Raw genomic sequence first — 27,232 nt, forward strand, 5'->3', positions numbered from 1 at the left:
CAAGGCTTTTATTAGTCCTAGTACATAGCTACAGTGTAGTTACTTATGACGATGACAATCTTAGGTCACAGGCTCCACCTGTAGTCCAAAAAATAGTGCAAGTATAAAGTAGATATTACATTCATTTCTGGTCTTCTCTTTCCTCCACTGGTACGTGCGTCTGTGGTTTTGTTTTTTACGCGTGGTTGTTCCTTTAAGAAAATGAATTTGAGGAGCTCCGCGCTGACGTAAGGGAATTGGAGAGCTTGGTGATCCCTGCAGGAAAAGGCAGAGAGCCGTGATGAGGAACAGACAGGGGGACCAGACAGCTTTTTCTTTCCTCTCTGTCATTTAGTGTGTAGTTTTATCTCTACTGTATCAGTTTACATATTCTTTAAGTTCTCTATAGCCTACTTGCATGTTTCTGACCTCCGCCCTTTTTTGTGCTCCAATGAGTTTCCTATAGACTGCTCACTTCATTTTGTTCGCACAGTGTTCGAGATGTTCAGTCGAGCATCACATCACAGTCCTCTGGACGTACGCGGATAAACTAGGATGACACCGGATACTTTCTGCGTCACATGCTGATGACATTTGCTCTGATTCACTGTTCGCTTTTTACAGAATAATTCAAAATGCATCATAACCAGGAGGAGCAGTCGGTAAATCAGATGAGTGCGCAGCCCGGGCCAGCGCTCCACGGAGACTCCAACAGCGACCCCCCGACTGACCAGCAGCCGCCTGCATACTCCAAAGTGGAGTTCAAGAGACATGCAGTGACTGATGACTATAAAATCACATCCCAGGTTCTTGGTCTGGGAATCAATGGGAAAGTGCTGGAGTGTTATTGCAAGAAAACGGGAGAGAAATGTGCCCTGAAGGTGTGTGTTTGTCTGCTCCTTCAGCCTGTGTGATCTACACTGTCCTCTGGAGGCTGCTGCCACTGGAAAGCAAGAGAGCAGCCATCAATTATTCATTTCCTCTCTGTGATCTTCTCCATGTAATGGTCTCTCCTAATCTGGAAATGTGTCAAGAATTTTGGATTGACGTAGTTTGATTTTGAATTTGTATTATCCTTATGTGATTTGACACAGATAAATCATGATTTCCACAACAGAGGGGTGAAGCAATATTCAAAAACAAATTCAGTAACTCAGCCACCCAGACAGTGTCTGTCTGACAATGATGTGTTGTCTGGGTTACTTTGAAACAGTTTCCACTCACCCATTTCTGTGTGGACAATGGTCTGCCCTGTTAATACCTTACACAATCATTTGACATTTAACACTTGCATTTTGTATCTCTGTTATGCAACATTAAGTATACAGCTTATACAATGTTTACAAGTATTTTTTAAAGCCAACTTGGGAAATATGAGTTGTGAGTTATTCACACTGCTGGTAATTCAATAAACAGCTGAGTGTATATAGGGTTGAAGCAAAGTCTAAGAAAACACAAACAGGAAGAGCAGCCCCATGAGTGCCTCAGCAGGATTTATTTGGAATATAATGTGTGCTTAGCCACATCCTAAAAGGTACCATGGAATGAGAATCTGTGGAAGTAGTTTAGTGTTCTGTGGAATACTGTGATTTCTGCATAGAGGATATGGAGGAAAGTCCAACCTACGTAAACAAGCAGCGCCCTTATCCTCCTTCAGTGCTCAACATGCACCGTATTGTCCACCATGATTTGGGCTGGGGTCTGCATGTCGAGGCAAAAAGGATATCCTCCTCCCCTGGCTGTGAACCCAGAGCTGCAGCACTGTGTCTTTAAAAACAGAGCACATTGCTAAATGAAGTCTGACTGTATTCACTCTTAATGTTCTCTCTAGAAAATGTAGATTAATGGCTTTAATAGCAACCACTAATAGTGCTGTAAACGGTGAGTGTCTTCCCAATGGAGGCTGTGTTGTCTGTGTGGGTTTATTGATTTTTTGACTAGTCTTGTCCAACTCATTATTTAAAAACATATCCATCTGATATGGAGACTGGATACCGTTCAACATATCTCAAACAGAGGCATTTCATTAATATGTGTTTTTGAGCAGATCCTGTACGACACTCTTAAAGCCAGACGGGAGGTTGAGCTGCACTGTCGAGTTTCTGGAGGTCCTCACATCGTCCGGATACTCAGCCTGTATGAGAACATGCACCAGGGGAAGAAATGTCTCCTCATCATCATGGAGTGGTGAGCATTACCAGCCATACGTCATTTATTGTCTGCTTACGTTCAAGCAAATCAGAGCTGCAACAATGTATCAATAAGCTGTGAACTATTATATTTATTGCCAATATTTTGAGAATTTTTAGGAATTTCTAAGAAATAATTTTAACATCTTTATTTGAAACATATTAAATGTGAACATTTTTACAGTTTATTTACTCTTTAATGAGTGTTAGGAAAATATTTTAGCTGTGGACTGAACAAGACATTTTAGGACTTGGAGTCATCTTGGCGTTTTTATAGACCAAACAACAAAATGATATCAGCAGAATCGTTCAACAATGAAAATAATCGTAAGCTGCAGCCCTAAAAATAATGGCAAAAATAGATTTCTCATGTGCTTTTTCCTGAAATGTTTGTGTAAAAAGCTTTGCGTTAATTTAGTAATTGACAAAAGTTTAACAGTTGAGAGACACACTGTGAAGTCATACCTCCTAAAGCTGTTTATATGTAACTTATGAACAACTGTTGTAATGTTCAGAACATCTTGTCTCTACACATGTCTGGAAGGTATCTACATCCAGCTGAGCCCGATCAGCTCACACCTGGTATAAGAATTTAAATGAGAGACATCTTGAGTGACCACTTGGGATTGGAATTTATTTTTCCACTTTCTCTGTGACTCTGCACTCTGCCAAACCATTTCTGTTACTGTTTGCATCATGGATAAAACAACTTCCTGACATTTCTTTGCTCCTCGTGGCTTCTTCCACATCGCAGCTTGGGCTTTTAGATAATACATTTGGGTCCAAACTTAATTAAATTACATTCTTAAATGAATTACACCCAGCCCATTTTGCCTATATTCATTACTTGTTCATTGTTGCTTTATCTCTTGTTTTAATTGAACTCAGACTGCAATAGACTCACAAAACACATTTTAAAGGTCCCCTATTATACTGTTTTTCATCAATATATTATAGGTCTCTGATATATACAAAACATATCTCTCATTTTCAGACATGTTTATGTATGAAAGACAGGGAAAAGTGGATTTTGCACAATAGGTGACCTTTAATGCTAAGAGTTGAAACAGGATCATCATCATCATTGATTATGAAATGAATTCAGTAGTTTGTTATTTTCCCTTGAATACGTCCTTACTGCTCGAGTCATCTGTGGCTGTCTTGGCTCAATAGACTGGACTCATCTGAGCGGTAAATTATGACTCACAATGACTGGCTTTGTTGTCGAACCACGATCGCAGTGGAGAACAGTGATTGCCCAGAGTTTCCTCTCTGCCCCATTTCTGATCTCTTTGTTAATCTTGTCGCAGTATGGAGGGAGGGGAGCTGTTCAGCCGCATCCAGGCCCGGGGGGACCAGGCCTTCACAGAGAGAGGTGGGTCACAGTGAGCAGTTACTCAGATATTTTAGATTTTGTCTCTATTCTGTGTCCTGTACATGTTACATCCATTTCCTGTCTGTCCATCAGAGGCGTCAGAGATCATGCAAGACATTGGCATGGCCATCGAGTTCCTCCACCACATGGACATCGCTCATAGGGATGTAAAGGTGCTGCTCAAGTCTAAAATCATTTTTTGTTTAATGCTTTATTTTGAGTCTCTAATCATTAACTTTATCTCATGCAGCCTGAAAACCTGCTGTATACCACCAAGGATAGTAACGCCACACTGACACTGACAGACTTTGGCTTTGCTAAGGAGACCACCCTGCACAACTCCCTCCAAACCCCCTGCTACACTCCCTACTATGTTGGTGAGTGTTTGCTATCCGGAGTTTGATAACATCTGCAGGTATACAGGACTTGTGCCGGTATTATAAACAGAGGTGGATCAATTACTCAGATATTTTAGATTTTTTAGTAAAAGTAGTATTAACAGAGTGTAAAAATACTCTGTGACAAGTAAAAGTGCTCAAGTATCAAAATATAAGCACAAAATGTTAAAGTTCTCAATATACACCATGGCCCTTTTCAGAAACATATATATTTATTTTATTGGATTATAAATATTCATGCAATGATGTGTTTATTGCATAAATGCTGCAGCTGGTACAGGAATAGTTTTTTTCTTCCATATACAGCTTGTGTATTTCACGAAGGGATCAATAAAGTTTATCTTAAAGGTGGGGTAGGTAAGTTTGAGAAACCGGCTCGAGATACACTTTTTGTTATATTCCATGGAATGCTCTTAACATCCCGATAGCAATGAATATCTTAAGTGCTTTGACAAAAAATCCATAAAAAAATGTCATCTGTGGAAGCCGTAGTACTGTAAAAAGTACGACCAATCATTTTAGCCGGCCTGGCTAAAATAACTGGATGGCCTACCTGCCTGTCAGCCTTCCATCTGTGCACAAACTTATCTTGTGCCCTCATTGGTCATGTGCGCGTTCGTGTGTGTTGGAGGAGGGGCTCTATAAGGAAGTGGCAGATCTTTCTCCGGCTGTGTATTTTCAAATTCTAGCGATCTCGAGCCGGTTTCTCAAACTTACCTACCCTACCTTTAACCTATATTAATACATAATAAATTATTTGTTTGTATCATATAATATTATAATATTTTCAATTTTTTAATGACTAAAGTTATCTAATAAAAATAGTTAAGTAAAAATAATCAAATGTGCCTCTGAATTGTAGTGGAGTAGAAATATAAAGTAGCAGTTAATGGACCTAAACATTTTACTTTAGTTAAATAATTCACAAACTTTGCTTAGTTGCCTTCCACAATTGTGCTATACCAGTCATAGTTTTTGGATGATGGTTTTTGCATTGTCATTTTCTGTCATGTTGTCCTTTTGGGTGCAGAATGATCTGCTTTTGTGTGTCTCTCATTCTCGACATCATTGTGTTGTTTTTCTGTATTTATTTGTCCGTTCAGCCCCTGAAGTGCTTGGGCCAGAGAAATATGACAAATCATGTGACATGTGGTCTCTGGGCGTAATCATGTACATTCTGTGAGTATCGTCTGCAGCCGTTTCTACTTAGTGAAACATTTATAACTGTTTAGCACTATATGTTACTTTATACTAACAAAGAATTGCTAACAAAGCACTTATATACTAATAAAGGACTGGCTTATCTAAAGCTAGTTGAGTAGCACTTGAAATGTTTTAGCTCTATGAAACCTGATGTACTTATATGATTCTGTTTTCCTCAAATTTGTATCTTCTTGGTCGAATGCACTTATTGAAAGTCGCTTTGGATAAAAGCGTCAGCTAAATGCAATGTAATGTAAATGTTTAACTCTTTGGTTAACCAATGAAGCAAAGTAAAATATGTTCTTCTTCTTCTGTTTCTAGTCTGTGTGGGTTTCCTCCGTTCTACTCAAACACAGGTCAGGCCATCTCTCCAGGCATGAAGCAGAGGATCCGGCTGGGACAGTATGAGTTCCCCAACCCTGAGTGGGCCGACGTTTCTGAAGAAGGTCAGGCTGCGGACACAAAATTACAAGGAAAATATTTCAAAATTGTAACAGGGCTTTAAAGATGTTTTAGAATTCTTGACAGCATCTCCAGTTAACTCAAAAGAGACAGCCTTATTAGAGGTTCATATGGCTATCAAGATGTATTGGGTTGATTGTTTGATATCGTTTAAATGTTTTGTAGCCAAACAGCTCATCGTCCAGTTACTGAAGACAGACCCCAATGAGAGGATGACCATCGGACAGTTTATGAACCATCCCTGGATTAGTGTAAGTTCTCAAGTTGTCTTTAAATGGACCTGTTTGCAGTAACATTTACTGTATATAAGATACTTTCACCTTTATTATTGTTTACATTTCTCTGCTACTTTTTTGGATTGCTCCTCCTGTTAACTTCAGTTACTTTCATTCATACTGATAACCACAAACTAATTAACAAATAGTTCATCATGTATTGTTATAGGTTAAGATACAACTTTATTGATACCTTGTTAAATTCTACCTGGCAGTAAATAATAATAATTAAAATTATCTCCTCCTAAAACCAGATGCAACATTAATGATGAACACATGAATACATCAATAATTATAATACAATAAACGATAATATATTATTATTTAATGGAGTGTTGTCCAGTATTATTATAACAGCAGTATTTCTACAGTACGGTATCACTACTTTTACTGATATGACTACTTTGTGGACACTGCCTGTATTTATGCCCCTTTTATTGATAAGAACTTTGTATGTTTTCACACTGCAGCAGTCGATGGTGGTCCCTCCGACCCCCCTGCACACCTCTCGTGTTTTGACAGAGGACAAGGAGCTGTGGGACGATGTGAAGGTGGGATCAACTTTGTTTAATTTCAGAATATGAACACAAGGTGGCAGTAAAGCACCCGATTTACACAGCAGTATGTCTCCCAACAGGAGGAGATGACCAGCGCCCTGGCCACCATGCGGGTGGACTACGACCAGGTGAAGATCAAAGACCTGGACACCTCCAACAACCCTCTGCTCAACAAGAGACGCCAGAGGCCGGTGCCAGGAGGAGCGGAGAAAGGAGGAGAGGGTGATGGGGGAGGGGGAGGAGTGGTGTGTAACAGCCACAGAGAAGTTACTTTTTCTGAATAGCATTTTAGTAAACGATCATTGGATAAAAGTAGTTCAAAACCACCAACGCCAGAGTTTTCCAATTCACATTTCACTACTTACTTTTTCTCTTTTTTGATCACTGCACTCAATAGTCAATTAATGTCAGTGTTTTTCATTGTTACCAATATAAGACATGAAATAAACCTGTTTTTTATGTTTTACAGCTGTGTTGTATTGTCACTTGCATACAAATTACCTTATTTAATATAGTTTGATTGACACTGAGAGAATTACAAAACCTCTTTAGAAACCTGTTTTAGCTTTATGGTGAAAATCAGAGAGTAAATTGAGTATAAAGATGTTGTGGCAGCGTGTTCTTGCTGCAAACAAAATAAGACTATATGTGGAAGTAATAACAAGTATTTATTAGGCAATATTACATCCGATTTATAAGACCTTGAGGCAACTTTTATGATTGTTAGTGATGTGGGTATTGTAATGCATTCAAAGGACATTTCAACTTTGAGAGGTGAAGCTCATGTGTGATATCAACCCTACCAGACATTTCCACGTACTTTAAACTTCCTCCTCTGGGAGCCTCTACCAAGCCATGAAAACTGCCTCGATAACAGCAACTCTTTGAGTAAAAGGTTTAAGGAAGGGCTACCAAACTGATCACAGGTCTGAAAAATGTCATATATGAGGAATACATATGATTTTACAGATGAACCTGATTTAAAAAGGAAATCATTCACAGCAAAATGTGATAAGTTGTGCTGAAAAGCATGAAACAGCTTCCAGAGGATGTACTGCAGAATCCTACAGTTCAAGCTTTAAAGGATATATTGGATAACAAATGGTCACAAATTATATTTTGTATTATTGTTCAACTGCATTAGATATTTTGAGAAATAATTGCTGTGCTTTATTTTGTTAGATGGAGAGGCTAATCTTTAAACATTTCAATGTGTTTAAAAATGGAATGATAAGAGCTTCAGTTAACCTTTAGCTGTACAAACCCAACACCTACTGTTCATTTTTCATGTGCACAAGATAATATGGGGTGTAGCCAATAGTACAAGAAGTACTCCAATGTCAAATCCCTCCATTAAGTAACAATCGTGCAGTTTTTAGTAGTGTAGCAGAACCAAATATTAACTAATTGTTATTAATGTATCAAAACAATAAGATGTTATAAGGCAACAGATGGATGTCTGTATGTAGTAACATCTATAATATACTATTTAGCTGGTATAAACTTAATATTTCCCTCTGAAATATAGTAAATGTAAGTATACTGTATGGTATCATAATAAGCACATTATCAGGCAAAGTTCACCTCAAAAACTAAAAGAATAACTTGAGTGAATCAACTTAGTTATTTTGTACTATTGCTTGTAGATTAGGTCTGTTTAAGTGTTTGATGAGTAAAAAGGTGTTACACATGTGATTAAGTGTTATCCTCTTTAATGTATTCATAAATGGATCACATTTACTAACAAATGTCTTCCTGCATTGACTGTACTGTACAGTTGCTCAGTTAGAAAAGGAAAGCCGCAGTGCAAAACAAACACCAAGTCAAATTAATTTGCATGATTACCAGCTGCAATGGAAATACTGCCATTCCAACCAGCTATAGTCAGGAGTAAATGCATAGGGATCAGAATTGGATGAAAGGACAAGGTGGTGGCAGTGGTGGCGAGCAAACGGAGTGAACGATGGCGTCAGGTGTGATTCCTGGATGTCAGGTAATGAGTGATCTCCTGACTCTCCGTGAGAAAGGGGTCCTCTTCACTCTGCTCCACCCTCAGTGTAAGGTCAGTTCGGGTTTACTGCTGTCAATTTAAATGATCAGTTTAACAGAATCTTCCTCAGTATAATTATGTGTTCTCTGAATGTTTAACCCAGGAATCAGCTAAATTAAATTGTCCTCTGAGTCTGGTAAACACTGTGATTGCCATAAATGAACATATTAAGAATTAGTGGAGCTTATAAATAAATGTTTTAACCAAAGGAGAAAGAAAATACATATTTAAAGGTAAAATATTTGAAAATGAATATTTCTCCGTTGAGTTGAACATGTGTTCTTGTATTTCCTGGTGTTGTTTTCATGTTATCAGTAACATTGATCGGAGCAGGCCTGGTGGATGAATGGGCTTTCTGTGAGGGCTGTTTTGTTTGCTTTGTGTTGCATGACACAACCTGAATATGGTAGCAGAGCAGGTGCTACATGATGTAAACATGTAGATTAGAGCACTTTAAAGAGCAAAGAAGTTAGAGGCGGGTGAACATTGCTCCTGCAAATGTAGCCAACTGAAAGATTTCAATCAATAAGATTCAGGTTTAATGACTAATTACCAAAATGTTAAAGAAACTAAAGGGTAGCTGCATATTTAATAAAGGTGTCAGAATAAATTAAAAAATAGATAGCAGTTGTTTTTACAGACAGATTTCAGTGTGTCATCAGTATAAAATTAGAACATTAGATGTCAAAGTGTATCATAAATAGGAAAAAAAGGATCAACTGTAATCCTGTACCTTCATTCTCTATTGGTAATAATAAATCATCACACACATGGGAACTAAATAAGGTAACAAAGTTTATGTTGGGCTGTTATATAATAAAAAGTTAAATGGATAATTTCCCAGCATCATGCCCTCTTGAAAGAGGTCATGGTCCCTCTGAGAAGTTGCCTCTCCACTCTGAAACTAAAGCAGAATGCATCAAAAGACAAGAGTTGTTTGTTATATCATACATTATAAAAGCTAAATGAAAGTGAAGGCAGGTTGGTGGTTGGATTGTTAAATATTTAGAAAAGGAGAGGGCTTGTGGATAATACAAAATACCAGTACAAAACTATGTTTCTTGTGGTATAGGGAAGATGCCCAAACACAGACTAAACCGTATTCCCAATCAGGAAAGCTTGGTGGGACTTAAAAGTCTTCCGTACCTTCACCAGCAGAGAAGAGGCTTTTAAACAGCTCAGCACATGTAATCATTTTAGCCTGCTTTGGTAATTAAGTATATTACATGTCACTTGTTAGACGCTTTTATCCAAAGCGACTTACATACTCAATACTGTGGGCAATCCCCACAGGAGCAATTTGGGGTGAAGTGTCTTGCCCAGGGACACAACGACATGCTGACTGCAGTGGGATTCGAACTTGCTATCCTCTGATTCGAAGATCAGCGCACTAATCCACTGAGCCACAGCCTCCTGTTAAAGATTATCATTGCATTTTTTTTTTTTGATTTGTACTGGTGTGTTGCAGCTGATCCAGTCCACAGTAGCTCAGGTTCTGGTGTCTGAAGGGACCGGGGGGGAGAGTCCCGGCTGGAGTTGTTTGGGTTGTGGCGCTGTGTGTCTCATCGAGGATACTTCCATCCACACCTGCTTCCTGCGCCTGTACTGTGTCAAGGTAAGAGGGACTGCAGAACTGATTAGAGTTACTCCACGTACACCTTTGATTTGCAATTACATTTAACATCTTGTTGTGTGTCCCTGTACCTTTCCTAATGTAACTTCTACAGTACAATATCTGCTTATAACCCCTTTCACTTTTCCTTTCTTTTGACCATTCCTGTGTCTTTTCCTGAACAAAGCGTGCGATGTTACTGTGGGAGCAGGAGCTGTACATCCCTTTCAAATACACCGCACCTTGCAAGTTCTTCCACACATTCCCTGCAGATGTAAGCAAGCATCAGTGAATGCAACACGCTCATTAGATTCAGTGCTGAAATGTTACTATAAGTACATTAATTCAATGCGTTCAGTAAATAGATTTGTGAGGTTCCCTTAACTTAAGAATATATCATTTATTCTACTTATATATATACTTTTACTCCACAGCATTTTTTAAGTCAATATTTTACTTTTCACTCCAATTCATGTATTTTAAAGTTTTAGTTACTTTGCAGATTAAGTTTATTCATATAAAGTATAAATCAATAATGCTAAATGTATTATAACGGAATAAGCTGCCCTACAATAACAAATAAAGTACATTTTGGAAATTGGCTCCACCTTAACCACCTGCAACATTAAAATGATTCTTTCAAATAATTCAACACTAATTATATCCCGATCTATCTATTATTTAAGTATCATCCATCAGGTGATACATTTTTGAGTCTTTTTTCATGGATTTACTATGTCTGAACAGGGCAACCAGGTAGGCCTCAACTTTGCAAATGAGCCAGAGGCAGAAGAATTCCTTCTGTCCGTCGAGGCTGTCCAAAGAGACCAAGGTGAGAATAACAGCAGTAACATGATAAACACACTTCAAATGTGAAGGTGAAAACAGCTCTGTCACTTTTCATTTCCTCTAATTTCACGCCTTCTGTTTTTCAGAAAAGATGACCATGATGAGTGAAAAAACAAATGTTGAAAACAAAAACAAATCCACAAGTGATCCGCATAGTTCTGGGTGACAAAAATGTTCAAATGCATAGACGTACAGAGGTGAAGAGAGTGGTGGATTAAAGGGATGGTTTACTTTGTCTTTCAGTACAATTAAGCCACTGGACCTTTTAGACAAGGAGCCACATTTTCAGATGGAGGAAACGTCCACGGTAATAAATCACATAGTGAGACTCAAACTGTGATTAGACATTCTGGAAACAGCGCGCTAATTCAGTCCATTCCCTGTTTCCCTCCTTGAGATATGTAAGGATCTGGACCCGGCTATGAGGAGGCTGTTGATGCAGGCCAGCCTCACTGAGGAAGATCTGAAAGAAAAAGACGTTGCCGAAGCTGTCGACTGCATCATCAAGCAATTTGGAGGACTAAAGGCTGTGCAGAGAGAGCTGAAGAACAGAGGTACTTTATCTGGAAAACATGTTTCGTAGTGTTTGCTTCTTTTGTTTTTTTTATGCTGAAAAATGTAACATTTAAGTAATCTAAGATCTTTTAAGACAGTTCTTCTGCATATTTGACAGGCCCATCTCACACTTTGCCAAGAGCTGCAGGGGCCTCCATCTCCCTCTCTCTGAAGAAAGGGCCTTTACCACCGGTTCCCTCCAAAGGCAGCAGCACCCCCCAGTCGGCACCACTGTGGACTGACTCACTACATCAGAGTACAATTCCCCTGCAGATTCCTCCTCCTCCATCTACTCCCGCTCCAGTTCTCCCAGAGAGGATCCGAAAGAGCGCAAGTTTCAAACCTGTAAGCTGATGTTCCAGTTGTGTACATTTGAAAATGTAAAATGTTTGGAGAGTGATCTTCTCTTTTGTGGTATCAGGTGGGCTCATCAACAGCTACAGAAAAAGGTGACCTTATTCTGAATGCCATGAGGGAAGTCTTCAGACAAAAGCAGATGCAAAGGACAAGTGCAGATCAGAGAAATGTGGAGCCAGACACTAACGGCGACAAGACCTTTTGAAGAAACTCCTGTTTGAATTGTGCTGTGATACACTCATTTAAATTGTATGTGATATGGTGAGATGCTGACTCTTATCTCTTATTCTCTCACAAGGCCATAGCTGAATCAAGCTGTTAACACAAGTTACTGCTGCGCCCCCATGTCACTGCATTTTAATCAGACGCTGTTGCCTCCAGGAAGCTTTTATTCATAATCTAACTAGTACTCCTGCGCTGTAATACTACCTGGTTGCATGCTTTTATTATTGTGTAAGTTTGTTTCTGCAAAACTTTAATTATTCCATTCACTTCATTTCAATTTCATCCATTTCCTTTATTTGAGTTGATTAGAGAAGAAGAAATTCACACAAGAAAAAGGGAAAATCACAAAATCACTGATAAAGAACAAACCTAAAACAAAGCCAATAGGAATAAAATGTGGAATTGGTCAAAAGTATCTAAAGACTAATAAACTAATAAAGCAATCCAAAAGCATAAAATATGTATCCCTTAACCTGACACTGAAGGAGCTCAAATCCTGTTTCACTCCAGAATTGTGTCAGTTCTTACCTTACAGGCTGTGGAACCAGGAAATACCAGAACATTTAAAATACTATTTTGTGATTTAATGTTTAATAATCTGCACCCTTAAACTGAAATAAATCTATACATTTTGACATTATTCCAGTTAAAGACATGGCCTGAAGATTGTGTGTAAATGCTTCTTGTTTGATAATGTATTTAATCAATACAAATGCTATAAAACATTTACAATAAAATAAAATGTGTTCTGGGGGTTCAGGGGCAGCTTCATGCACTGGCTGGTGCATATAATACCGATTATTATTCTGACATAAAAAAGGGCTTAAACATATTTAACCAGGGTAGATGGATGCTCATGAGCAAAGCAAAACAATAACAAGTGGCTGTGCTTGTGCACGTGCATGCGTGCGTATGTAGGCGACATGAGCGCGCGCCTCTCTCTCCATTCATTGCTGCGCTGCTGCAGGACTCACTCTGCTCACCACGCTGGAGAGAGGAAGCTTTAAAAACCGGGACCATGAGGGGCTCCTGTCGCTCCAGAAACACCCGGGACAGGGCAGGTAGGGTGCAAACTCCCACTGAGATCTTACTTTTCTGTTTCTTATTTATGTTCTGTAAACTCTCTTAAGTCGACATAGTGTGTAGTGAGTGCTACAGAGCAGCTGGGCTAGGCTGAGGAAGTAAACAAGTCTCTGTCACGTAGGCATGCTCCAGAGCTGACAGGGATGAATACCGAGGAAACACGGGTCAGGCTGCAGCAGGAAACATGGTTACAGACTGCTTTCGTGTAATACATAGTATGCAAATACAGGGATGCCTAAGTAGCTAAAGCATCTTCCTATCTGCTGCTAATCCTGTCTGCAGCTGCTGGTTAGCTAGCCTGCAAGCTATCTGGTGGGCTAACAGAACAGTTCATGAGAGGATGTAAACACGACTGTTTGTTTTCGGGTCAAGAACCACGAGATGGCAGATCTGAGAGATGAAGTTGCAACTGCAGAATGTTCGAGAAATATCTAGTTGTTTTTGCTACTATAAAGCTGATGTGAGGACATACTATGTGGAAGGAGGTGAGAGTAGGTCAGATGGACTTCTTTGAACACCCTTACCTCCAGGCTCGTTTTACTGCAGATCTTAACCTCAACGCACTTTTAGGAGTTTTTGTTTTCAAAGGATATTGTAGGCTTGCTTTTAATAGTTTTTTTTGTCTTGTTATAGGGATACTTGTAGCTTAAAAATGCGATTTACACATTTGTATTGTTGGATCAAGTGTAAGAAACCCAATTGATACAAAATATGTAGCAGTGGAACTTTTAGTGGCTTGTGTCAAATATATTTGCATGTTACTGTTGACATTTAAGCCTGAACTTGTTTGTGTTTACTTTTGCATACTGTCAAACCCAACCTACTATTCTATTAATATTCTCGATGAATACTTCACATACTACAAAGGATTTCATTTGCATATGAATGACATCTGAACCAGTGCAGATACTATGGCCTATATATGTTATTTAGGGCCTCGGGTGATGGCTTTTGCGTAACTCTTTTTTTGATGATGCCTGGAGGATCTGTTTAACATTGTGTTACTGTACTGTCATATTGACAAACGCCATGCAGAGAGGACAAAGTCTATCCAACAAGTCCGTGATAGATTTTGTATCTCCAGGGACAGATAAACTGACATTTGCACGCATATGAGGACAGAGGTTTAAAATGTTGTGGCAGATATACGAGGGATGAACAGAGCTCAGTGTTGGTGTGCAGAATATGCTCTGCTGTCAGTCTGCCACACAGAGCGGAGGAGCAAAGCAGAAAGACAGGAAAAACATGCTAGAAGATGCTACATGTGTATTCGAGGGAGAGCCTGGCCCAGTTATTTTAAGGTCAAGTACAAACACTGCTTTGTATTATAGCTTTTCAGTATGGGCCTAAAGTCAACCAGCACGTTAAGCTGCCTCTGCTGTAAACAGGGATGTTAACAAGTCACTGTTTGTGAAATTATAGAGTTAGCTTTGTCCTAACTGTGTTTAAAACTGCAGACGGAGCGAAATATGCTTCAGTGGGTGCAGCAAACCATCACAGATTATTTTCCTACGTGCACTCCATAGTGGCAGAGCAGGATATTTACCCCCACGCCTCATGCCAGCTGCAGTACATTAACCTTCTCCTATCTCCCATTTTCTGTCATACTGAAAATGTTCATCTTTTTTTTTATCTCCGTCAGATCACTTCTCTAAATAATCACAATAAAACACTCCCTCCCATCCTTTCTCGCTGGCTCACTGCGCCTCCCTCCCTCCCTCCCTCCCTCTCTGCTCTCTATCTGGGGGAAAGTTCACCCGCTCGCTCAGAATCTCATTATAGGCTCCATGGCCCAGGCAGAGCTGCAGCCTACGTGTGTGTGTGTTTAAAGCCAACTCAGTCTATGTACGCCTGGTCACTGCAATGATCTTGCTGATGTTTTGACATGTGGGAGCATTTAAGTGTGAGGTTGTTTGTGTTATTTGTGTTTATGCTTTCAAATGTTGCAACATTTCTGTCCAATGGAGACATTGATCTTTCTGGCTTAGATGAAACCTCCTCTTCTGTCATCCCTGGCATGTAACACAAAACGAACATATAGATCAGTTCTGCATTACACTACAAAATAATAGTCTATTAATCATAGTTGATTGACACCAAACGTATTAACAATATATTTGATAATCAAGTAATCCTTTTAAGACATTGGTCAATCATAAATATTAACCATTCTCTGTTTGCCTTTTCTTTAACTTATATCTTTGTCAAATTCATGTATTTTTGGTCGGACTGTATAAAACCAGCTGTCAAAATTACAACCTGGGGCCTTACAGGGTTAAGGCCTTGCCTTGAGCTATATTTGAACGCCCCTTTCTGCATACTTTTATTGCGAGTATGTTTTTCATGGTTTTAGCTAGAGACCTTTTTATTTTAAAAATAGTACAGCATGCATTATGTTAATATTTTAGGAAATAGTGCTCTGTATTTTTTGTGAACAGGGACATCTTTAAAAGGTAAAGGTTTTCTTCCAATATTTGTTCGCCAAAACTAGGTCCTCAACTAGAAAGTTGACAGGCCAGCACAGAGCCCTCACTTCAACCCAGTCTACATTTTAAAATGAGTTTAAATGCTTACTGAAGGAAGGCCTTATTGCCCAAAATCTGTGTCCTTCCTAAAAGCAGAAGCTGTTATAACCGCACTATGCTACATCTTAAAGCAAATATCAATCATATATATATATATATAAAGTATACTCCATAATTGCAATACAACATATTATACTTAAGACAGAAATGGAAAAACACATACAAGAGTGCATGAAAATAGACAAGAGTCCATGGAAATAGACAGGAGGTTACTTGAAACTAATATGACACACTATTGTAGTCTGGAAATCTGTAAATTAGGTAATATCAAGCTACGATGTCATTAAGACAGTGAAAGCAGAGATACTTTATATGGTTTTATTTTGTGTGTATATAGCTGAACAAAAGTATCATAAACTTTTGCTTGCCACAGATCTTATTTTCTTAAAGGGAACCAGCTCTTAATTCTAACTCGCAACCAAATAATTTTTATTTTAGATTTTATGTTAAAGCAGGTCAAACAGAGACTTCACACTGGATATGTTGGTGTGGGTGTGTGTGCCTGTGTGCGTGTGCATGTGTCTGTGGTGAAGTGTGTTGTTGGTGGGATTAGTCCTGCTGACATGCTGAATCTCGTCTGACCTCTGTGTGTGTTTACTGTCGCAGTAGATGTTTGATGATAACACAGCGGCCAGTAGGATAAAACCTTTTTTTAATGTCAACATCAGTTGAGTAAAAATTGGTCTAGAAGTGAGTCGGCAGCTCCCCCTGGTGTTACATCTCTGACTCTACATAAGGCTTCATCAATAACAAAACAATTAAATATCCCAACAACTCACAGTGTTATAAAATTGACATGATTTAGTCATTAGTTGAAAGTGAAACTTGAACCACTTGTGGCTTCTGCTCAGTGTTGTGCAAAGCTGCTGCACTGGACCTTTTTTTGTCTTGTGTAGCTGTAGTCAACATGTTCTCTCCAGTTTCATATTGTTTTGGTTGTGTACAAATGCTATTCACACATATTTTGGCTTCTGACCAACACACTGCTGTGTAGAAACAAAAACAAATCATGACAAAGGTGTTTTGTATGCAATACTTAAATGTACTAGAGAACAGATAATAGGTTTGCTGCTGCTGTAATGATTTGTCTATGAATCAATTAGTTGATATGCAGGAAATGTATTGACAATAGTTTGGGCCATTTATCATAATTTGCTGATTCATACATTTTCAATTTCAAGATGCTGGTTTTCAGTTATTTTATATCTTTGCTGATTGAATGTATTGGGTTTTAAATGTTTGATCAGACAAAACAAGCTACTTGGCGGTGCTCTCTTGGTCTGTGGTAAGTTGTTGTTGTTATTGGCTGCAACCTATTTTGCAGTTTATGGATGTATCTAATGATCTGCTGATTATTTGTAATAACTAATGGAGTCTTTATTTTTGAAAATATCCGGATAAAATAGTACAGAATGACCATTATGACTTATCAGAGGCCAAAAGGACATCTTGAAATGGCTCCTTTTGTCCAACCTTCCCTCAACCAAATGATTTTGAATGTATATTTATTTCAAATGTGATAAAGCGGCATATCCTCCATTTTGAAGAACTGAAGCGAATCAATACGATTAATTGATTTTCAGAATAGTTGTCGATTCATTTAATAGTTTATGACTAATCAATTAATCTTTGCAGATCTAGTACTATCATTAGTTTCGACCCGAAATTGACCTGCACAGCAACTGTTGGTGGCTGGCTTTCTCTAAAAAAAAAAAATGTGTAGACTATAAGATTATAAGAACAGTTATTGTCATTTTAAAAAAAAAAATCTAATAGTGGTTCATCATCCATTGTTTTACATATGTTTTCCTCATCTTATGACACAGTCAAGTCAGTCAAGTTGTTGATGACTTTTGCCACAGGAAGGCTGTGTGCTGGTATCTGTGAGGCCCGTGGCGGGGTCGTGTGCAGACAGTTTCACTGAAGATGTTGATGTGAGCTCCCAGCCATCACGCCCTCCATGTCCCAGAGCCTCCTCTCCTATTGGCTACTGTACCTCTCGTCTCTTCTCTGATTGGCTAACTTCTCAGCTGCATTCACTGCCCATGTGTACAGCATGTGAACAGCTGAACGCTTGTTTTTCACTATCTGCCTTTTTCTACCATTCTTGCTCACTCCGTGCGACATTACGGTAACATTAAGTAGGCTATTTGCCTGTGCTCTCGAGATATTTCTGAGAAGGATTTTCAGGGCTTTTCTTTGGTTGTGTTTTACATCTCAATAAGTTTAGTAAAGTCCTAAGCGTCACACGACTGAAATATGTGAAAAGATAACAAAAAGAACAACAGCTTTACATTATCAAATCTTATCTGTGATTGACAGAAAGGTTTCCTTTAGTTGTGCATTGGCGACTTTTTGACATTTGATATGATTATTTGTACTTTCAATGTCATTATTTTTTAATATGGAAAAATAGTAAGTATACCTTGAGTTAGGATACTTTGTCCATCATGGTATTTATTTAATTTTCCTCTTTTGAGTGAATATACAAACACTGACATACGTGCGTTTCGAGGAAGAGGAAGAAGAGGAAGAAGAAGAAGCATTAGAAGAAGAAGATTAACCTTTATTTTGTTTGTTTCCAGCCTCAAGACATTAGTGCATTGTGTGCTGCTGAAGCATCACAATGTAAAACGTCTTGAATGAATCCCTGGAATAGCACTAAACTTGAAATAAGTAAATAGTTGAGGCAGTTGCTCGGGGTTAAAATAACACGAGTGAACTGCTGCTTAAGCAAAGTCACATCCTGTCCCTCTTTTGTTTTTCCTCAACTCTCGCTGCGCTCCGCCTCCAGTGTTTACGGCAGTGGATCAACTCCCGTTTCTCAGCTGATATGACATCCATCCCCCGGCAGCCTGCTGCACCAGACCGCCGGGCTACAGCCCACCGCTCACTTCACCGTTAGCAGTGCAGCATCAGTGAACCAACCTAAAGGATGTTAGACAACGAAGAGTTCATGCTGGAGAACTCCCCGCGGGAGCTGACCCAGAACCCGCTGAGGAAGATCTGGATGCCGTGCAGGAGCGCGCACATCGCGCAGAGAGGCGGTAAGATGCGGAGGACTGGCACGAGCCGCACAGGGATGGGACTGGGAGCTGATTTGGGCTCCTGCTGATCACATGCCTTATTTTTTGTTTATTTTGTTCTTAATATATATATTTTTAAATATTGTATCCTGGGTCAGTCAGGCTTTGATTTTATAGCTACTCCGATATGTGATATTTACGTTTGTTTAAAACCATGCGCAGTAAAATAAGTGCTGAATATTTCTGCCCTTTTTCTTTTCTTTTTTGTAAGTGTTGCATAATCTTACCCCCACCCCCCCTTATAATACGGGCATGGAGGTACATTTGAATTGCAATCTCGGTGAATTAGATTTGGTCATATGACACATTTGACCCAAATACATGCATTTGCCCTCAAGACCAGCCTTCCTGTCTGATGTGTTGACCTGAGAGAGTGGAGGAGAGAGGGAGCAGCTGTGTTGGGCTTCAGATCTCAGTCTGCAGGTCGGTCTGCTTTTCGCTGAGTCAAGCTCACAAGCAGTCTAGTCTTGTATCTGGCTCTAAACACTCTGTGCTTCAACTTCATCTCTTATTATTGTGAGTCTCTCTAGACATTAATCCTTAATCCTTTGTCTCATTTGATGAGAGAGGGCAGGAAGTGTCCCGCAGGGATATTTGCAAGTGCTTAGGGTTGTGACCTTTATATGGATGTGACTAGTTTTTTTTATTAGCATTTGGTTTGGCCTTTGTTTATATTACCAAAAACATGTTGATGGAAAGTAGACATATTTGCCTGCAGAATCTCAAATGCTCTCATTGCTTGTATGTTTGACATCCCTAAATAATGATAAAGGAAACCTAGAAAAATAATTATATTTTAGTAAGAATGACAAATAAATCTAGGTAACAGAATGTGATTTACTTCCAAAAACATCCTCAACGTTTAAAGATTCAGCTTCCAAATTCCCCAAGACTTTTGTGCCCAGTAAGAAATGCTTAACAACCCGAGCCTTATTGTTCCACAGCACGTCGCTGTCCTAATGAACCAGCGTGTGTCTCTGCTCAGCTTTTACAGAAGTGTGTGAGGGGTTTCAACCTTCTGAGCTCTACTTGTACAATATCATCCTTATATTCAGTATAAGGTCTCCTTAAGAGCTATTCTCAAGTCTTGATGAGACATAATTCAAAAGGGGTTATTGTTTGTTTCATGGTCTAGAGAAAGATGTGTTTTGTTCACTGTTTCAGTTGTTGTAATAATGTGTGTCACTGTCACTCAATGTGAGCCAACAAGTGTTCTCAGTGTCTGCTGTAATTATGAGCGGTCTTCTAAACTAATTAAACTCTTGCTGAATGAAACAATGTTGACAAGCCATGCTAAGCCAATACCTATACAGAAATGAGTTAAATCTCTTAAAGCTCTGTGTTTCTCTCTCTCCCTCACACAGTGTGCATGACAAACTGCCCGACCCTCATCGTAACGGTTGGACTTCCAGCTCGAGGGAAGACCTACATCTCAAAGAAGCTCACACGCTACTTGAACTGGATAGGTGTGCCAACTAAAGGTAATAGCTGCCCCAACACATTCACAGATATATTCACATATTACTTTATTTGGAAAGCAGCAATGCTCCCGTCTGGTAAAAAAACCTAATTTTGTAATATGTTACAGAGTTCAACGTTGGCCAGTACCGGAGGGAGTGTCTGAAGATCTACAAGTCCTTTGAGTTCTTCCGGCCAGATAACGAGGAGGGGTTGAAAATCAGACGGTAAGTCTACGCCAGGCCTATCAACTACCTCCACCTCCGCTGTTTCACTACAGCATGGGGTGTGTCTACAGATAAGATAACAAGTAGTATTTCTGTAGGTAATTCTGTGAAAGGTTTAAAGGTAGGGTAGGTAAGTTTAAGAAACCGGCTCGAGATCGCTAGAATTTGAAAATACACAACCGGAGAAAATCTGCCACTTCCTTATAGAGCCCCTCCTCCAACACACACGAACGCGCACATGACCAATGAGGGCACGAGATAAGTTTGTGCACAGATGGAAGGCTGACAGGCAGGTAGGCCATCCAGTTATTTTAGCCGGGCCGGCTAAAATGATTGGTCGTACTTTTTACAGTATTACGGCTTCCACAGATTACATTTTGTATGGATTTTTTGTCAAAGCACTTAAGATATTCATTGCTATCGGGATGTTAAGAGCATTCCATGGAATATAACAAAAAGTGTATCTCGAGCCGGTTTCTCAAACTTACCTACCCCACCTTTAATAAGAATAAAGTTTTAAGAACCTAAACTTCCTTTGTGAAAACAAAAATGCAAAGGAACATAATTGATATTGAACAAATGTTTTACTTTCTAGTTTACCTTCGACCTTCAGTGTGCACACATTGTTTTAAATCGATGGGGGTTGGGTGCCAGATATCTTCATCTTCATAAAAAATCCTTTCAATAAAGCAGAAATGTAAACCACTTTTAATTCAAGGTTGTCTCATATTGTCTGTCACATGATATTTTGTATGTTAATGTTATGATCTGCACTTGCTGTGTTGTAGTTTTATCGTGTTTAGTTTTAATAATAGAATACCACAATTTAAATACGCCTTTGGCTTTGTTTTGTTAAAGGTAGGTTAGGTAATTCACTTCAGAAACACTTTTTGTTCCATGGAATGATCTTAACAAATGCTTTGACAATAAATACATAAAAAAAATTCATCTGTGGAAGCCGTGGCGCTGTAAAAAGCACGACCAATCATCTGAGCCGGCCCGGGTCAAATAACTGGATGGCCTACCTGCCTGTCAGCCTTCCATCTGTGCACAAACTTATCTCGTGCCCTCATTGGTCATGTGCGCGTTCGTGTGTGTTGGAGGAAGGAAGTCTGAAGGAAGGGGCAGATTTCTTCCGGTTGTGTACTTTCAAATTGTAGCGCACTCGAGCTGGTTTCTCCATTCTTACCTACCCTACCTTTAAATGTTATTTTAACTAATAAATTCAGCAGTGGATGTATTTGGGTATTAAAGTAAGAAGTCTTTGCTGTTTATGTCCTCCAACAGTCAGTGTGCGTTAGCTGCACTCAACGATGTCCGGCAGTACCTGAGTGTGGAAGGAGGACAGGTGGCGGTGAGTCCTTAAAGATGTCCTTAAGTTATCATTAGCAAATGATAATAATATCAGTTCATAAACTGTACATTAGAGTTGCCTAAAGAAATATTTGACCTGTTGTTTCAGGTGTTTGATGCCACAAATACAACAAGAGAACGAAGAGGGACCATCGTCAAGTTTGCTGAGCAGAATGGCTTTAAGGTATGTCAAATAAGGAAACGTGGGATTCTGATTCCTCCTGACTTCCTGACTCCATGCTTATCATAACATCTTGTCAATGCAGGTGTTCTTTGTGGAGTCTGTGTGTGAAGACCCAGATGTCATTGCACAAAATATAGTGGTAAGCCTTTTTCTCTTCTTATTCTATCCATACAAATCACTTAAAATACAGTAGTAAAAAAACTGTATTCATTTAAAGAATAATAGAAAGTGATCTGGTCAAATTATTCTCACTTCTATATGATGGCGTGACGTTCAGATCTAAAACACTCGGACATGCAGAGTCAGAAAGCTCACTTCCTCTCTTCTCTGCTCACATCCTCTCTCTCTCTCTCTCTCTCTCTCTAGCAAGTTAAGTTGGACAGCCCAGATTACATAGACTGCAACACAGAGGAGGCCATTGAGGACTTCATGAAGAGGATCAAGTGCTACGAGTCGTCCTACCAGCCTCTGGACGAGGTTCTGGACAGGTGAGGAACACAGATGATTTAGAGAAGAATACATGTTCTGCTCAAGATCTGCTTAAGAAGAGACTATGCACATTATCATGAGCCCTGGAGCCAGTCTTGTAAAAATGCCAGATTTAGCCACAAAGGCTAATTTTCATCTGCAGTGCCTGGCAGGTTAATGGCATTAAAGGAAAACATAAGCACAGAAAAAAAAACTGAACTGTGACTGCCTCTCTTCTCCAGGGATCTCTCCTACATAAAGATCATCGACGTGGGCTGTCGTTTCCTGGTGAACCGCGTCCTTGACCACGTCCAAAGCAGGATCGTCTACTACCTGATGAACATCCACATCACGCCACGCTCCATCTACCTGTGCCGCCACGGGGAGAGCGACCTGAACATCAAGGGCCGGATCGGAGGAGACTCTGCTCTGTCTGCCAGAGGAAAAGAGGTGCGTGTCACACCTGAGATCAAATATCCTCCAAGTTTTGTGGAGAAATGATTGTTCTCATTGGATTTTATCTGGTGTTCTAGTATGCCAAATGTCTGAGGAAGTTCATCCAGGAACAGAACATCACAGATCTGAAAGTGTGGACGAGCCAGATGAAGAGGACCATCCAGACGGCGGAGAGCCTGGGAGTGCCGTACGAACAGTGGAAGTCTCTCAACGAAATAGATGCTGTACGTTGAATCATCAAAATACATTTAACAGCCTTATTTTAAGCTATGTTTACTCAAGTTTAACACATATTCTCCCCTCTTAACAAAGGGTGTGTGTGAGGAAATGATGTACGAGGAGATCCAGGAGCATTACCCTCTGGAGTTTGCACTGAGAGACCAAGACAAGTACCGCTACCGCTATCCCAAAGGAGAGGTGAGAGTGTGATTCTTCCTAAAGTCTGGGGATAATTCTTAAGAGGGGAATGGATTTGTTTGTGTGCTGTGATTCTGACAGGTCTCTGTTTCTCTCCCAGTCTTATGAAGACCTGGTGCAGCGCCTGGAGCCTGTGATCATGGAGCTGGAGAGGCAGGAGAACGTTCTGGTGGTTTGTCACCAGGCCGTCATGCGGTGTCTTCTTGCATATTTCCTGGACAAGACTGCAGGTATGAAAGACTCCCAGTAGATTACAACGTATTATCAAGCTGTAAATATGCAGCACACCTTGACCCTAAAAGAAGTTTCATAGCTTTCTGTCTCTGCCTCCACAGACGAGTTGCCTTATCTCAAGTGCCCTTTGCACACGGTGTTGAAGTTGACCCCCATGGCCTACGGTGAGTTGTCATTTTCAAGACTTAGATTGCAATATATTCTTTTTAACTTAATTCATTTTGATACAATACAGTATAACTCCCATGTTGTTTGATTTAAAAACAATCCTATTTTCAGTCTTAGGTAAATAAAAAACACCTAGACACAAAATAATGTAATTATCATAGAACAAATTCTCACACCATGCTTTTTTTTTTTGCTGGAGGACCCTTATCATGATTTATGAGTACCTTATTTAAAATGGTTTGATTGTTTTTCACCATAAAAAGATGCCTGTCCTATCAGTGATGCAATGCAAATGTAATAAAGCTTGTTCAGCATGTTTCACGGCCATTTTCATAATCATATTTGATGATACCGGGAATCTCCACTATTTGTATCTTGCTATCTCCACTAACTTTGAATAATTGCTGTGCTCTTCCTCAGGATGTAAAGTGGAGTCTGTGTATTTAGGCGTGGACTCGGTGAACACACACAGAGACAGACCCGAGGTAGGTATCACAGGCAGCTCTCAGAAATGTCTCTCAGCAGAAGACCACTTGAGTCCCCTTCAGGTGTGACTCGCTTCACTGCGTTTTCCACACAGCTCCTCGGGGACCGGGGACGCAAAGGGGAGAATGTCACGCAGTAAACACGTCACCTGTAGACGCCGTGTGTGACTTTCATCATTACTGGAGAAGCACATTGTATGTCTTACATCATTTTAAGTCTGCATCTCCCACCTGAAGCAGTCAGTGCGGACCCTCCTCTCTCTGAGAACGCACATCTTTCACACATGGCAGAGGACCCATGTCCCGATGCACCGGTGTTTCCTGACAGAACGACAACTGCGACACAGAATGACCATTGACGCTCCTACCTCCATCCTGCCAGCAGTGACCTTTTCTCATCTCATGTTTGTCCTTTGTGATGGGTATTTGTTCTCATGTCTTTTTCTGTATTGGCCCTAAGAGGTCAACACACTGCTACTTAAGAAAATGCATGAAATAAGAGAAAACGCTGCAAAGTACAACCAAATACAGAAACTGTCAATCACATAGATGTCAAACTGTTATATTCGCTTAACAGAAAGACTCTTTAGAATTGAATATACAAAAAGTAATCCGTAGTCCAACAGCAGACATCTGAAATAATAATTCAACCATATAATCAGAATGTAAAAACAAAACTTTAATTTTCCAACAACACTGACTCCACAGCTAGCTGTTCTTCTGTTGTGTCCTGACTTGCAACATGTTTGTTTTTTTCTATTAAATGCTGCAAATGTGGTGTCAGACTGGTGAAGATTTTCCTCCATTTCTTCATTCCTTCACTAGCTGCAGTGTGTTGAGTTCTCGGGGCCTACATTTTTCATCTCAGTACATAACTGGAATCCAGTTTCAGGAGGAATCCCTCGGCTGTGTGTATTTGTACATCTATATTTGTGAGGACCAGTTTGACTCCGACCTCTGGAGCGACGACATATTTTAGACTTTTGGTGGTGTTTAAAGTGCTGATTAAGGGTGGGGGCTAGGGAATTAGCTGCCTCACAAGTATAGAGGTGTGTGTGTGTGATGAATAGTGAATGAAGGAGAGAACATAAGAACATTACATACATATCATTTCTTAAAATACAATTTCACCCTGTTTTTTTTGTATGTTTGCCGGTTTGCATTAAAGCCTGTTTTTTGTACACTTCCCCTTTACATAATTTTCTTCTGCACATGAATTATTTTCTTACTTTGTCTGTTTACTGCCTAAATGTGAAGGGTTAATCTGCAATGCCCACCAAAATGAAATGCTAAACTTAAATAAAGATAATTGACAGTTTCAACCATTTGTTTGAGCACGCACATGCTTAAATGATTTATCATGAAATGTAACGTTTTTGTTTTGGTTGTGAAGATTATTGTAAATATAAAAGTCCAAAATGGAAAAAATCCTCTTTTCTCCCGTTACTCTTTTCTGTAATCATTGATCAGTTCAAAAACAGTGACTAATAAGTACATGTATCAAAGGGAGGGGGGGTGCCAGACTTGATGTGTCCCAATCAAGCGTTGAGTAATGAATGGATACAATATATACATGATTGTAGAGTAAAATGCTTACTTCTGTGCTATAACTTATTCTGAAGTATTCTGAACCATGAGCAAGTATTGGCTAAAGTCAATCTAACTTTTAAACTTATTTTACGAAAAACCGTTCTTTTAAAAACCTCTGCCATTCATAAACTCAACGAATAGTAGATATACGCATGCATCCTGCCTTCATTAAAGTCATTTTATCAGTAGATCAAAATATGGTTATGTTTTTTTTTAATGAAGGATAAGGTAATGGAGGATTTTAACGCAGTGCTTTTCTCACTGTTTCAGAATGTGAGAGCGCAGCGCACGACAGAAGACGCTCTGCTGACGGTCCCAGCTCATCTCTGACCTCTGACCTCTGCTCCTCCTCCGGCTCTCTGAACTGCATCAAGGTTCAAACTGTAAAGCACTTTCACTAAACGTAATCCATTTTTATACGTCTCGTTTTGTTGTGAGCTGAACTCCTACTGTAGCTTAACTCCCTGTGAGAAAAACTAAAGAATATGCCAATATTTTTGATAAATGGGTTTACTTTTATTGTTGCAATGATTATATTCCCTTAACTTTCAGCACCTTTTTCCATGATATTATTTATATTCCACTGTATATTGTGAAATGTATACTGCCATATAATCTTAGTGTCTCTGAAGAAGTCAAAGAGCTGTGAAGAGACTGTTACTACGAGAGACTCTGGATTAAAGTCTTGAATCCCTGAGATCAGAAACGTTTAAGAAGACAAAGAAGAGGGTTTGTTTTAACAGCGTTTCCTTTGCTAGATGTTATATAAAAAAGATAGCGCCATTTTTCTCAGTGTGTAAACTCTGAGTAAAAAGATTGATATCAATCTTAAAACATTCCAGAGGTGAAGATGAAATCCTTTCCCCACACAGGACGTAATACACTGTAAACGGAACTGACACAGATGCAGCAGATGTTCTGTATCACACATCTTGGGACGAGCCTCTGCTAGTTATCGTTTTTTAAACCAAAAGGGATTTTTTTGGACTCTGAGGGGGCTTCAGATTTTGGCGATAAAGTGAAATGCTAATACAAATCTTCGGTCTGAAGTCAGTCGCTTTCGATTGAATAATAATGTGATAATTCAAACAAATGCCTTTTTGGAGTATAAAAAGAACTGTGTACACGCATGTTTGTTTGATGTAAGTTTTCTGTTGGAATTACCATGCAATATATGTTTTTTTTTTTTAAAGAACTATGTATAATTTCTGTAATATTATCCATTTGATATTGTCCATTTCTGTGCTCAAAATATAATTCCAAATGCCTTGTTTGTCTCCAGCCGGGTTATTCAATAAACCCTCGATTTTTGAGGTAACTCATGCAGTGCTCATTGTGCTTCGTGTCACAAA

The 27,232-nt window shown here is 39.4% G+C and overlaps 3 protein-coding genes across 9 annotated transcripts; all 3 read left to right on the forward strand.

The window, feature by feature from the left end:
* The first annotated feature begins 258 nt into the window (after nt 1–258).
* Nucleotides 259–6,904, forward strand: LOC117489854 (MAP kinase-activated protein kinase 2-like). The gene is made up of 10 exons (XM_034139401.1): nt 259–860; nt 2,027–2,166; nt 3,479–3,543; nt 3,637–3,716; nt 3,794–3,920; nt 5,045–5,120; nt 5,466–5,590; nt 5,772–5,857; nt 6,352–6,432; nt 6,519–6,904. Exons 1-10 carry the CDS (start codon nt 615–617, stop codon nt 6,720–6,722), a joined length of 1,230 nt encoding a protein of 409 aa, XP_033995292.1. The 5' UTR covers nt 259–614; the 3' UTR covers nt 6,723–6,904.
* Nucleotides 6,905–8,336: 1,432 nt separating this feature from the next.
* Nucleotides 8,337–12,381, forward strand: si:dkey-197j19.6 (wiskott-Aldrich syndrome protein). 2 transcript variants are annotated; one of them, XM_034139402.1, is made up of 9 exons: nt 8,337–8,500; nt 9,957–10,103; nt 10,288–10,374; nt 10,848–10,932; nt 11,036–11,111; nt 11,193–11,256; nt 11,347–11,503; nt 11,623–11,849; nt 11,926–12,381. In XM_034139402.1, exons 1-9 carry the CDS (start codon nt 8,402–8,404, stop codon nt 12,064–12,066), a joined length of 1,083 nt encoding a protein of 360 aa, XP_033995293.1. In that variant the 5' UTR covers nt 8,337–8,401; the 3' UTR covers nt 12,067–12,381. The 2 variants fall into 2 exon arrangements, with proteins under 2 accessions (XP_033995293.1, XP_033995294.1); XM_034139403.1 differs by having other exon boundaries at nt 11,356–11,503.
* A 669-nt stretch (nt 12,382–13,050) lies between these two features.
* pfkfb4b (6-phosphofructo-2-kinase/fructose-2,6-biphosphatase 4b) lies at nt 13,051–27,193 on the forward strand. 6 transcript variants are annotated; one of them, XM_034139380.1, is made up of 14 exons: nt 13,051–13,147; nt 20,205–20,321; nt 20,429–20,525; nt 21,813–21,879; nt 21,988–22,062; nt 22,145–22,201; nt 22,429–22,550; nt 22,773–22,980; nt 23,064–23,210; nt 23,299–23,403; nt 23,504–23,633; nt 23,739–23,801; nt 24,226–24,290; nt 26,151–27,193. In XM_034139380.1, the coding sequence occupies exons 1-14, from the start codon at nt 13,105–13,107 to the stop codon at nt 26,208–26,210; spliced, it is 1,356 nt and encodes a 451-aa protein (XP_033995271.1). In that variant the 5' UTR covers nt 13,051–13,104; the 3' UTR covers nt 26,211–27,193. The 6 variants fall into 6 exon arrangements, with proteins under 6 accessions (XP_033995271.1, XP_033995270.1, XP_033995268.1 ...); XM_034139377.1 differs by lacking the exon at nt 13,051–13,147 and adding an exon at nt 17,908–18,801; XM_034139378.1 differs by lacking the exons at nt 13,051–13,147; nt 26,151–27,193 and adding exons at nt 17,908–18,801; nt 24,386–25,718.
* Nucleotides 27,194–27,232: the final 39 nt, after the last annotated feature.

Source organism: Trematomus bernacchii, unplaced genomic scaffold (assembly GCF_902827165.1).
Source record: "Trematomus bernacchii unplaced genomic scaffold, fTreBer1.1, whole genome shotgun sequence".
NCBI lineage: Eukaryota > Metazoa > Chordata > Actinopteri > Perciformes > Nototheniidae > Trematomus > Trematomus bernacchii.